At 41.4% G+C, this 14,023-nt stretch overlaps 1 protein-coding gene across 4 annotated transcripts in view; it reads right to left on the bottom strand.

Annotated features, from left to right (window-relative positions):
• The window catches only part of CEP152 (centrosomal protein 152), a 44,907-nt gene that overhangs the window by 15,740 nt on the left and 15,144 nt on the right, over nt 1–14,023 (bottom strand). For all 4 annotated transcript variants that reach the window (XM_081888380.1, XM_081888379.1, XM_081888378.1 and 1 more), the window contains exons 10-17: nt 13,242–13,389; nt 11,581–11,672; nt 8,997–9,148; nt 7,125–7,323; nt 3,321–3,428; nt 2,057–2,187; nt 1,304–1,432; nt 1,039–1,174 (exon numbers count right to left, since the gene is read on the bottom strand). In XM_081888380.1, the coding sequence (XP_081744506.1) occupies nt 1,039–1,174; nt 1,304–1,432; nt 2,057–2,187; nt 3,321–3,428; nt 7,125–7,323; nt 8,997–9,148; nt 11,581–11,672; nt 13,242–13,389 (1,095 nt within the window). The remainder of the gene's footprint in view (nt 1–1,038; nt 1,175–1,303; nt 1,433–2,056; nt 2,188–3,320; nt 3,429–7,124; nt 7,324–8,996; nt 9,149–11,580; nt 11,673–13,241; nt 13,390–14,023) is intronic.

Here is a 14,023-nt window from a genome sequence, read left to right as displayed (position 1 = left end):
ATCAAATCCACCCTGCCTGCCTGCCCTTAACTTGTTAGCCCTGCCTTTAGTTTTCTCTGTTGTTGAAACACCACTGTCAAAGTTTCTAAGCACCTTGGAGCTGCCTGAAGTGTGTACACACTTTTATTATTCTACAAAGAAATGGTCACTGATAGTGCTTTGGAATCAAATACTACCATAAAGAAAGATCACAAATCAAAATGCCTTTATAGACAACTTCCGTATGAAAGTAGGATGAAGGCTCAAAAAAAAAAAAAATCCATTCACTGTTATTCAGTACAACAAAATCCATCTTTCATATTTACATTTCTGATGGAGAAGAGCATCTTCAGATACAAAATAAAGCCGAAAGCTATGGAACCAGAGTTTCTGCCAGTCAGAAATCAGCCACTAAACACGATTGATATACAACGATTAAATGTGACTAAGGGGCTATGTATGATTTCACAATCCTAAGCATATAAAATTTGTATTGGAAAAGAGAAATAAAACTATTTAACTTAGGGTTTCTATTTGGTCCACAAATGAGCCTTTAGTCCTCATTATATATTTTAAGGGTTGGATCCTGCAAGCACCCAATACATAACTTGGTAATATGTTCACACAATCATTATATGTATGCAAAACCCTAACATCTTTAAAACTGGAAAGCACTTAAGGTGAGTGAAATGTAGCTCACATCAAGAAGTGCTTTCCAACTTTAAACTTTAATTAATACGCTGCCATATTTAGACAGATGCAGATAAAATGTCACAGTAAATGCCAACAAGAGAAGGATAGGGGCGATTCATGCTTGAGGAGGAAGGGACAGGTGGGAAAGAGTACAAGATCCTATGTGGCCTATCTTCCATAGTTTAATTATGCTTAAGGAGCAGCCAGTGTTATGTCCGTTCTGCACCAATTCAGGCATTCCCAAACATTTTACTTAACACAAATTGCTGAGAGAATTTGCCTTTGTTCGGAAACCAAATCTGGTATAGTTGCTATGCAATCATCATCTCTGGAGTATTTTTTTCTTAGGATTATTTCTGCTTCTACCTTCTCTTCCTTCAGTTGCTGCTTTTGTTCAAATTCTGCCTTCAGAGTGGCCTCCTGCTCATCTTTCTCTCTGCAGACAGTGACGTAACATTCCTTCACTGAGAGCATCTCTTTGTTCAACTCATCAATGACAGTCCTGGAAACACATACAAGTTGCATTTTAAAAGATAAAAAGCAAATCCCAGTTCTCTTCTAATAAAACAGCGAGTCTGAAAGTGAAACAGTTTCGGGCAGTCTAACTTAGCAGGGCAAAAACAAATCTCACTTTAACTGTGTAATCTTCATTTCATAATCATAGGTGAGTTTTTCTTTCTCTGCAGCATGCCTTTCTTCAAGCTCTTCACAAAGCTTTTTCTTCATGTTTTCATAATGTTGCTGATAGGTTCTTTCACATCTGGGGATAGGAGATAGGAAGAGGAAGAAGCCTAAGAAATGATTTTTTTACACACGTATAAAGAGCAAAACAAAGCCTGCAACCCATCAAGCATATGCATGCACACACATGCACACACGCGCGTGCACACACACACAGAGCGAGAGAGAGAGAGAGAGAGAGAGAGAGAGAGAGAGAGAGAGAGAGAGAGAGAGAAAGAGTACACAATTTCTGGGGTGGTTAAAGCTCAGGGGGTAAGAATTAACTCTCCTCTCCTCAACTGTGTCTGCTGTGTCACAATCAGGCTTCAGGGAAGGCTTCCACTGGCTACAGTAGTAGGATTCTTTCAAGCTTAATTACATGTCACAATTAGACTTGGAAAAAGCATTCTCTTAGCTCTAACAGAAAGTTATTTTCAAGGCTGCTTGTTTGGAGAAAGTAGTGATCTTCCTGGTGGTTGCAAGCTGGAAATGGAAAGCTAACCCTCACCTCCTTGGCTACTACTAGTACGGACAAGTCCTAATAAATATAGAATCCGAGCCAACCCATTTTCTACTTCTTTAGCTCCTAAACAGAGAAAATAAAAAAGTAACATTTATAGGCACATGCAGGAAATTGTGTTATCTCCCCACTCCCCCACATTACCTGTCAAGAGCTTCTTGCTTATCCCGATCAGACTCCTGAATCATCTGTCTCATTTGACTACATAGCTCCTGATTTGCATTTTTCAGTTTTTCTTGGTTTTCTATTAATTCCCGAATACGTGCATTAAGGCTCTGTCCAAACAAAAAATAAGAGAGGAATAATGATAAAAGGTCAATTTAAATTTGAATAATGCTCACATCTTATTAACATGTCCTGCCTTTACAGAGAAACATTTTATGGGTAACACTGCCAAAAGTGGCATCTCTGTGTAAAGTTCTTTTCTCTCCCAAAACAGGTATGAACATGTGTGTTCTAACACTGTGTGCATCTTCCCTTTTGCCAGTGGCAGCCAATGATGTGGGGTAGAAAACATATACTGCAGTGACATCACAAAGTAATGTAACAATGGGTGTCAATCTGAACTCTGACTATGGTTTATTTCTGTAGATCATAGTATCCGTGCACTTGGCATAAATTTATATAAACAGGGGTCTCCTCAATGAATAGTTCTTATCTTAAATGTAACCTGGAAGGCATTAATAAATATTCTGACCTCCTAATAAGATCAGCAGACTAATCCTGTGTTACCAGCATAGATTATCACTTCCTGTGGGAAGGTTTTCTACAGACAATAGTCTTCTTCTAAAGATAAAGCCATGATTCAGGAAACATACAGATAACCAGCTAGTCATTTCTCATGAGGACTGTTTCCTTTCAACTACAAAATGGGCAAGGAACTTGTAGGATGGTACAATGGCACAAAGGAATAAAGATGTTATAGCACTCACTTGTTGAAAAAGACCTCTTCCTTCTCCATGAGGATACATGGGCTCAAAATAGTACTTAAAACCTCAGATTTTCAAGTTGAGCAGCTCAAAGCTCCAACAGGAGCTCTTTGCTCCTCAATAATGTCATGGACCAAAGAATGGGTGAGAGATGCTGTTGCCTTGCTGGTACAGGTTACTGATGAGGAGAGCATAACTCTCAAACAAAATGCAAGGACCCCTAACTTAGGTTCTGCTTCCTTCAGGATAGGTATATCCTCCCCTCCCTCATTTTACTTTAGTGTGGGTACTGTGGCAAATTACCATGCTCACTTTTGTCTAGACTTTTTATAAGGATCCCTTTACTCTCAATATCAAGATATATATGCAACAGTATGTGTTACCACTCTCAGGTCTCCAACATATGTAAGCCATTTTCTGAGTGATCCCATCCCATCCTACCCTTATATGGAAAGAAAACTGACATGGTAAAAACCCACCTCAGTTTCTTGTTTCAAATCCTGATTTCCCTTTTTCAGCTTCAGCATTTCTTCAGAGATATTAGACTGTACGGGATCAAGTAGATTCTCTATATTTCTTCCTCTGGGCTAATAAAGGAGGGGAAAATGAGTCCAGACAACATATACATATATATATATACATATACAGCAAAATAGCTCTGTGCTGCCCCAATCAGAGGTAAGACTGCCCTTTCCTAGAAGACCTAACAGTTTAAAGTACTAATACCAGAAAGAAAAAAGGGAGGGAGGGACTAGGGACTGCTAGATTGTCAGGTAATGAAAAACTTTGTGAGAGATGCCAAAGAAAAACTTTTCATACAGCCACTTGTGAAGACACTCAATGCATGTCATCTGGACGAAAGCTAACACTGGAACATTTGAAATGAATCAGAAATGAAGCCCAACACTTCCCAAAAGCGAAAAAGTAAAAATGTAACCCCAACATGCAATACTTACCTCTCACAAGGTGAATTTGTCAATTATGCATATCAGGGTTGCTAACCTGTGGACCCCCAGATTTTGTTGGGCTACAACTCCCAGCATCCCTGGTTGTGCTGGCTGGGGCTGATGGAAACTAATCCAACAATATCTGGAACGCCATGCTAACCATCCCTGATGCAAGTTGTTGGCGGAAAAAGAAAATACAAAGCACAGAGAGTACCAAAATACAGCTCACTTGGAACTAGATCCAGATAGGATTGTGTGTTATATACGTGCCTCTTTTTGCTGGCTGGTGCACAATAGGTTTATGCTAAGTGGAACAAAGCCATGATTGCAGAGCACAGCACAAAGCCTTCAAATTATGTCCTAACACACTGTTATCCAAAAACCTGATGTAAGTGTCTGTGTTTTATTTGGTATGGCAGGTACTGCAACATGGATGCTATAGCAAGTAGGGCACACTCGTGGAGTTTTAAATATTAGGGCCAGCTGGGCAATTTTGGCAGAAAAATAACTATTGTCAGTGCTTCCCACATGACTTTCCAGGTCCAAGAACTGTCCAAGCAGAACAAGAAGCAACTAAATGATTCACGTAACTGTACTTCCAAGTAAATATGTTTCAGCATCAAGGCAAAGGTTTCAACATATCCAGTAGAGTCCATCAGCCAGCACTATCATATTCTGGCCATTCTATCCTAGGCCAGTAAACCAAGTTATAGAACTTAAATTACAGTACTCCATCTTGTTCTTAAGCAACTCTCTCATGTAAGCAAAAACATCAGATACAGTTGTTCAGCACGAAGAGTGTGCTTTAATAACAAAAGGGTCAGTGCATATAGCTGCAATAAAACTTGGCCCCTACCAAAAGGGCAGACATCAGTTTCTTATGAAGAAAATCATCTGTTTTATTCTTTGTGTAATATTATCTAGGACAGAGCTTTCCAAACTTTTCATGTTGCTGACACTTTTAAGACATGCATCATTTCATGACACAGCAATTCAGTTTTACTAGCAAACGGGGGGTTAAATTAACCCCTTTCAAGGCCCAGGAGGAACACAGGGAGCAATCCGTGCAACACACCTACACACTGCAGCCAACACACTAATGTGTTGCGACACAGTTTGGAAAGCTCTGACCTAGGGCATTGCCTCCAACTACAATAGCAGCCATCTTCACCATCAGAGGGCTGCATCTTTCCCATACTGTATAGGAAGCACATGGCTTCTCCCAATACTGAGTAGAATTCAACAAAGTTTTGCTCTGAACAGACCCAGTAAAATTAATGAGCTTGCTAGGTCCATTAATTTCAATGGGTCTACTCGAAGTAAAACTTTATTGAACACCACCCATTAATTCACCAGCAGTACTGCTTAAATATTATTTACCACAGCCACCTAACACAATCTAAGATGGTGGTTTTTTCCCCCTCCTTTTGGTTCATACCTGGTTAAAGCAGTTGTTAAGGAGGGTTGAATAAACCTGAGGACTAATCAAATCCAATCATCTGACACAAATATGGGGTGTAATTATTATAGCAACTATACTGAGTCTTTGTATTCAATACGTATTGCACCTATGAGTTCAATAATACCATCCAGGAGTTGGCAACACTTAGCCCCTGATTTCTGGATGATCTAACCACCTACAATCATATACAGCCTCGTAAACTAAATTCCAAAGTGTAACAGTATGAACTACTTTCATGTCTATAATTATTGACCACTAAGTTTGTTTGAAATCCAATCCAAGTTTTAAATTTAATGGGGAGGGGGAATGCTGGGTACCCCCAGGAGCAAATTAGGGTAAGTGAGACATACAATATGCACAAGATAGGACAGAATAAGTAAGACAATTCAGTAGTCTGGGATTCAAAAGTCATGGGCTGTTCCATCAGCTACTCGATCTCAACTAAGCACTCATATATTCTAATGTACCAAACTCTACCCAGGACCAGCTGCAAATACTATGGGTGCCAACTTGAATGAAATATTGCAGGTGCCCGGGTAAGCTCCACCCCACATAATTGATCACATGACACGGTGCACACACCCCATTTGAATGGCAATGCCCATTCAATATTTTATTGCGGGGGCCGAAGCCCAAATGGCCCCCTAGGTGCTGGCTCCTATAAGGTAAAGGGACCCCTAACCATTAAGTCCAGTCGTGGCTGACTCTGGGGTTGCGGCACTCATCTCGCTTTATTGGCCAAGGGAGCTGGCGTACAGCTTCTGGGTCATGTGGCCAGCATGACTAAGCTGCTTCTGGCGAACCAGAGCATAGCACGGAAACACCGTTTACCTTCCTGCTGGAGCGGTACCTATTTATCTACTTGCACTTTGAGGTGCTTTCGAACTGCTAGGTTGGCAGGAGCAGAGACCGAGCAACGGGAGCTCACCCCGTCGCAGGGATTTGAACCGCCGACCTTCTGATCGGCAAGTCCCAGGCTCTGTGGTTTAACCCACAGCACCACCCGCGTCCCAGGTGTTGGCTCCTATAGTAAACACTTAAATCTGCTCTCCAAGAGGCCTTTACTCTTGAGGAGCCCTTCTTCACTGGACAGCTGCCTGAACCTGCATTTTCTGGCATCTACTCTCTCTGGGATTGGAAGGCTGCTCAAAAGAGGGCTCTTTTGCCACTGTTGAGTTCCACTAGTGCAGCTACAAGGACACCCACACTACAGTTGAGGCAGCAATGGGTTGAGCTGAAAACTATAGGATAACTATGGTAGCATCTGCAATGAGTGTAGATTGTCCTTGGCAATTCTGGGAAGGCTCCTTATTAGGGTTTTGTCATCTAGGCCCTTATCTTGCATCACAGCCGCTGCTTAGAAAAGGATGACTCTGGGGGAGGGGAAAAGGAGGTGGAGATGACCCAGATGGCTATAGCAGAAGCATCTGAGATAAGAGTCATCATCCAAGGGAAGACGAACACCGGCACATCTACTACTGGAGTTTTAAGTTTCTTCATAAATTTGGCAGGATGTGAGTAATGCTTTTGAGGTATGGAGAATAGAAACAGAGATGAGAAAGCTAAGAGGAAAAATGGAGAAACTCGAAGATGAGTGGCAGTAATCAAACAGGTAATAATAGAGAGAAGAATATGGGCATGGTGGAAATGCTGAAAGAAAGGATGTATGAGAAAAGGCTCAGTCCTGTCTGAAGACAGGAAAAGGAGGAACCTAGAGTCACAAGAATGACCCAGAAGTTTATCACATGTTTCTTGACTTCCTGGGCAATTGGTAGTTATAGCCCAGGATACTGGATGTCTCGTTCCTCCAACTGAAAAGAGAAAACTTAAAAGTATATCAATATTTCAAAACACACCCCACAATTAAAACAAACCTCATGCACATTTGTTTTCACTAGTTGCTCCTTCAGGTCTTCAACTGTTCTCTGGTAATCATCAAGGTCACTCTGTAACCGAGAAATGCGGTTCCTCTTTGTTTTGTTACTATTCAGTAAACGTTCTAGTTCAATCTTCAGCTGTAAGATGATCTCATCTTTAGAAAATTCTTTATCTGCTTCTTTAGTCAGTGCAGCGCTGTTGAACATTACCAAGGGGAAGGGGGATAGTTGCATTAATAGCCTATAATTATTGGGAGACTTTGAGATTCTGAGCCACTTGGAATTATTTTATGTACTAAGGCTGCATCCTAAAGTTCCATTTCAGTGAGACTTGCTCCCAAATAAACAAGTAGGATGAGGCAAACAGTTTTATTTGTATGTGTCCTTTGCCTTTCAGGTTTACTTTGAAGTGGCAATAGACGTTGACCTGGTATCTGGTTCTTGGACTGTGTATCCTATTCATTGCAGAGAGCTCTAGCCTTGCAATTCTAGGATGCTATAATTGGCAACAGAGTAGTTTAAAATGGACTCACTATCAAAGAGTTTAAGGCACCTGCTTACTTAAATGACAAATGAAGAGCTCACAAATTCACTTTTGCATGTAGATATTATAGGATATACAGATTACCCTTCCAGTTGGCTTGTGTCATTGGGGCCTCATTTCAACTTTCCCCATAACTGATTAGAGCAGTGCTAGCCATTCAGTTTTTTACCTGAGGACAGTAATAACCACCCCGTTTATTTTAGTTATTTATTGCATTTATATACCACCTTTTGTCTTCCAGGGATCACAGGGTACATGGTTCTCCTCCTCCCCATTTGGCAACAGCCCTGCAAGGTAGTTTAGGCTAAGAGATGGTGAAGCAGTGAGCTTCATGGCTGAGTGGGGATTCAAACCCTGCTCTTCCAGGTCCTAGTCCAACACTAACCATTACGCCACACTCTAGCAGTGCTACCCATTCAGTTTCTATCTAAGGAGAGTTGTGAACTCATCATATGCCCACCTAGTCCCTTCCCTCTCAATTTTCCAAGGGCTAATAGAAATTGCATTGTTTAGACGTTCTTCGATCTGGAGTACCATTTAGAGATTATCATCTAGCTATTTGGTAAAGTTGTTTTGCTATAGTGCTATTATTTTATTGAACATTTTCATGGTTGTTTTACTGTTATTTTTATTTTATCATATGCTGCTTGAGGGCTTACCCAAGAAGTGGCTTATAAATTGCAAAACAAACAAGACCAAACAAACTTGCCCTAAAATTTTGGTTCTACCAAATAAACTTGCCCTAAATTTTGGGTTCTACCAAATAAACTTGCCCTAAATTTTGGGTTCTACCACCACAAATATAGCTCAAGCTGTACACCTTCAGCTTGCATATTTTTATGCTGGCTTGAAAACAAAGACTTAACATCACACTACGTTGCAGCCTTAAATTTACTAATGAAGGTTTACACTGTATCTTTACATCAATCTTAAACACAACTATTACAAGTCCATTCTTTTCTTATGAAAACCACTGCTACTTTGGTAATAATCTACAGAAGAAAAACGAATAGAAAGAAAGCAGTAACGGTTGTATTTTACCTAAAAGTGCAATTTAAATATGTAACCAAAACATGTATCACACAGGTACATTAATAAGGGGAATAATTTTAGGGGTCCAGGGAATGGGAAGGCAACAACTAAGTCTTCAGAATTACTAAAGATAAGTAGATATGGACTTGAACAGTCCATTGGATAGCAGACTACTGCAAGCCCCATGTGAAAGTGAGATTTAAAATTTTAAAACATAATAGAGAGATATGATACTATTTGGACAACATTTCAGTATTAGTCATTTTCAGATTAGAAAGCTCTTCACCCAGTACCTGTTAAGTCCAGTTTTCTTTTTAATACCCAAATCTACATAAGAATCAGTCATGTCTACATTCACTTCTCCACCTGGGTCACTGAGAAACACACCATGTTTCGCAGCAGATTCATATAAAACCAATTCTTCTTTAAGTTCCTTTAACTCTTCCTAAAATACAGGGGCAGCGGGGAATGGAAGATAAACAAATCCAGAATAGGTTAGGAATATAGGCTTGCTAACATTTAACCAATAATTATGACCAATTAATGCGAGTCCAAAAGATGAGCAATCGCGCACAACACCAAACCCAGAAATAACAAAAAATGTCATGAAACACGTCACTAAAAGGCTGGAACGGGAGTGAGACTCGCTTATACACACTACAATGCACCCAGGGGCCAGGAACAGAAGCCCCTGGCAAAATGGGTGTTGATTGTAGTCATAGCTGAGTGTGCAGTTAAGCATCTGTTTAATTTCTTAAAATACCTATATGTGGCAATGATGATCTGTGGGCCAAATAAAGTGAAACTGGTAAGATATATATATATTATTGTCATACCCTTCCCCCATGTTGGGCACCATGCAGTATCTGATCAAAGGAATTTATCAATGAAACAGCTTCAGGGACTGACAGACATTCATTGGGCCACTTTATTCTGGAAGGGTCTGAGTGCTGTCTATTACAACTGACTGACTACTGGAAGAATCCAGATGTGACACTCAATGACACTGTCTCCAAGAATTCAGGGCAAATGCCTGGTGGAAAGACTCCTTTGATTCCTGGATTTCAAGAAGATGGGTTGAATGCAAGAGGTGACCCTATAGTATGCACAGATATCTTTGATGGGTAATAAAACTTCATTCATTCATATTCTTAATGGCAGCACACTTCTCACTACAGATATGTCATTGAGTGCCATTTTTCTGCTAGGAAATACGGTAAATATAAAGGAAATTTTAAAGTAGGCTAAAGCTCCAGTTCACAATGAATGCATGGGGTAGCCTTTTGTCATGCCTGCCTACATCATCCTCCACCAATAAAATGAATCAATCTTATGGTGTGATGAAAGAATACATGGGATAAGGATTACTCTGTATTCTGCACACTGGGGGGGGGGGGAGAATCCCACGCATATTTACTCTGTTGTAATCCTCAATGAGTTCAACAGCAAGCTCCGTAGTAAGTGAATTTAGGACTGCTGAAATTACCGTATTTTTCGCCCCATAGAGCGCACCGGCCCATAAGGCGCACCTAGTTTTTTTTGGGGGGGGGGAATAAAGAAAAAAAATTATTTCCCCCCAAGGCGCGAGGCTGGGGCGGGGGAAGCCCGAGCTTCCCCCAACCCCAGAACAGCCTGCTCTCCGCAAGCCGTGGGAGCTCTCCTGCGGCTTGCGCAGAGCTACCCGAAGCCCCGGCACGACTGCTGAGCGCGCCGGGACTTCGGGATAAGAAGCAGCGCTGCCCAAGCCGGGGGAGCCATCCTGCGACTTGTGCAGAACTACCCGAAGCCCCGGCACAACCGCTCAGCGCGCCAGGGCTTCGGGATGCAGGCAGCTCTGCGCAAGCCGGGGGAGCCCGGGGGGGAACTCCTGCGGGCTCCCGCGGCTTGCGGATAGCTTCCTGAAGCCTGGAGAGGGAGAGGGGTCGGTGCACACCGACCCCTCTTGCTCTCCAGGCTTCAGCAAAAGCCTGCATTCACCCCATAGGACACACACACATTTCCCCTTCATTTTTGGAGGGGAAAAAGTGCGTCCTATAAGGCGAAAACCCACAGGTGGCGCTGTGGGTTAAAGCCTCAGCGCCTAGGACTTGCCGATTGAAAGGTCGGCGGTTCAAATCCCTGCGGCGGGGTGCGCTCCCACTGCTCGGTCCCAGCGCCTGCCAACCTAGCAGTTCGAAAGCACCTCCGGGTGCAAGTAGATAAATAGGGACCGCTTACCAGCGGGAAGGTAAACGGCATTTCCGTGTGCGGCTCTGGCTCGCCAGAGCAGCGATGTCACGCTGGCCACGTGACCCGGAAGTGTCTCCGGACAGCGCTGGCCCCTGGCCTCTTAAGTGAGATGGGCGCACAACCCCAGAGTCTGTCAAGACTGGCCCGTAAGGGCAGGGGTACCTTTACCTTTATAAGGCGAAAAATACGGTAGTGACAGTAAAAATAAACCGTTCAGTCGAGTCTCCAACATCACAATGATCTTGGTATACACCAACATACTCTTTTTTAGAATGTTTATAAACCATTAAAAAATATCAGGGCAGCAAAGTGCAATATATGGGCATACAAGCATAGAATGCAGCATAAAAAGCTTGGGAAATCAGTAAACGTTTAGACCTGGCAACAAAAGCATTTCAAGGCTACTGCCAGGTGCACTACCATGGAGGGAGTGTTCCACAAACAAAGCAGCATAAGAGAGAAGGCCCAGTTAAGATAGTTTTGAGAAGAGCCTCCCCTGGACATCTGAAGACATAGCTAGACTGGTATAAGGTAAAGTGTTTTTTTCAGGTATTTGGACCCCATGCTGCTTAGAGCTTAGTAGGTAAGCACCTTGAAATAGTGCCCAGGCCAAAATCGTAAAGTATTTAAACAGGATAATAAACCAACCTGCAGAGCCTTATTCATTTCATTGCTTATCAGCTGGACAGACTGGGCTTGCTGAAGCTGCATGCGTAACTGATTTGTCTCCTTCACCAAACCTGAAAAGAAAGAGCTGGAATTAATATATCGTGAGTATATGGTAAGAACAGCAGGAGGGCGGGTTGTCAAGTGACCTTGACTAAGGTCTATTTTGGCATTAAGAAGAATATACATTAATAACTCAAATTAGAAACAGTAATCGGGTAGCAGCATTTTTAAATGTACCCTTTTAAAGATGCACTGAAACGCTGGATTTTTCTACTACAGAGAGGATGTGGACATTATGGCCCTATGTGAATGGAAGGTACTCAAGTTCTCGGGGGTTGTTTTTTTAAAAAAAAATCTTTCCCAGCATTTGAGACTGTGGCAGCTTTATTTCCTTTGAGTTTTTCCTTGCACTTTAAAATAAAAGTAATGATGAGTACATAAGACATGTCCAATGTTTGCTTTTCTTTAGCTTGCCCGAAGCTGAAGGAAACTGTGAAACTCTGCCAAAAAAAACAGGATGGTAAAATAGTTAAGTTTTTTGGGTTGTTTTTTAAGGAACAAGATGTCTAAATGTATACAGTGGTATCTTTAATGTCACTTACAGAGGCATTTCACAGTATTTCTTTAGCCAGCAGGAATATTTTTCAGTGTGGAGTTGGCAGGGCTTATGTCACTTAAGAATCACCTGCCACACTCATCATCACTTATTTACCTTGTTACGCAAGGCTCGCTTAAAAGGAAGTTTTATTCTACTGAAACTTTCCATCTTTCTCCTTGCAAGAGGCCTCTCAGCACCTATGCCACCTAGGTATCCGATCTAGTCGCTTTTTTAGGATGACACCCTAAGCAAAGAGAGCGCCGTATGAGCTTCATCATAATGTATGAGCAATCCAGGATTATTTACGTATGATGAGGGGCTTTCTTAATTCCTACCTCTCAAATAACTCTTTTTACCACTGATTTGTTGGCCGAGGAATAACTGTACATTTGCCACGGAATCCTAAGTGTTTTTCAGAGGATTCTAGGGCGCAGCATGTATGGTGTTTGTAGGATTCGCTAGGTAAGCTTGTTGGGCCAACTTTTCACCCTACACCAGGGGTTGTCAACCTGGTCCCTACTGCCCACTAGTGGTCATTTCAAGGTTCTAGGTGGGCGGTAGGGGGTTCTATGGCACAAGCTGAATCCTCCTTCCATCGAGCACTGGAGGGCAGTAAGAAATTTTACCATCAAGAAAGATGCATTAGTGGGTGGTAGGTATAAAAAGGTTGGCTACCCCTGCCCTACACAAACCAAGAATGCATTCCTAGAACGTGCCCATTAATCACCTGCAGCTGTGAATCAACAGCTTTCTGCGATGTCAAATACACAGGTTACCAGGGCTCTGTTATAGTTGCTGTTTCCATTGAGGAAACCTGAGAAACAAATTCAAAAACCAATAACTAACATGCTCAGCCGATACTTAAGAATAGCATTAAGCTATTCTTCCGAAGGAACTGACATATGGTTTCTTCATCTGCACCTAGCTTTACTTTAAAGGTTACTGTTTTGAGACTATTGTGATTTTTCATGCAAATACCTATTCAAAACTTGAGCAGATCTTCATTCATGTTTGCCGCCAAAACAATGCAAATATGACAAACCTGTCTGCAGCAGATTTGCACACTGGTTTTGGCTTTCTTCTAGACTTCTTGAGAGCCGACTGATAATTTCATTTTTTTCCATTTTGCTTTCCTCGAGAGTTCTTTCAAGTTGTTTCACATGTTCCTTTAGATGGCAGCAAAGTTCTGACTGATAAAAGAATTGTATAAAAAGTTTCCAGTCAATTCCTATACAATAATTTTATGCCACTTCCCCCTCCAGAATGGAGTCAAATAAGCTTACATTAAAACACAATTACCAAACTAAAAGCAGCATCACAGAACAAGAGCACAAAAGAGGCAAAACAGCTAAGCAATAGAATCAAAAGCTTATTTAAAGAGAAATGTCTCTGAACACAAACAGCAAGCAACACAAACCCACACCAGAATGTGTGTCCATATAGGCTACATTGTTCCCAAAATCATCCATACTCCACAATTGGGTTTGGGAGGTGTGGAACACAGAAACATAAAACTATTTACATATTCTCAATCAAATAACACAACAATTGACAAAATGTATAGACATTTTGTTTTTTTCATTCAATTGTAAGCTATCTAATTCATCTTCTGCATCTCAGATTTATACCAGCAGTGGAAAAGTTTAAATAGTTCCAAATTATAGTTCTTCTTCATAATTTATTTTAAGGGGAATCAAGTTCTCTCAAGCTGGTTTTTGCTGACTTTTTCTTTAAACAGTACATCACAGTAAGCATAGAAATCATGACCAGATACCATTTTATTATTACTGTATAATAATATACACTCTCCTTCAGTTGAGATTC

This window comes from Podarcis melisellensis (genome assembly GCF_964234715.1).
Source record: "Podarcis melisellensis genome assembly, chromosome: 14".
Taxonomy (NCBI): Eukaryota; Metazoa; Chordata; class Lepidosauria; order Squamata; family Lacertidae; genus Podarcis; species Podarcis melisellensis.
The sequence above is the reverse complement of the archived record's forward strand: the minus strand, read 5'-3'. Positions and strand labels throughout refer to the sequence as shown.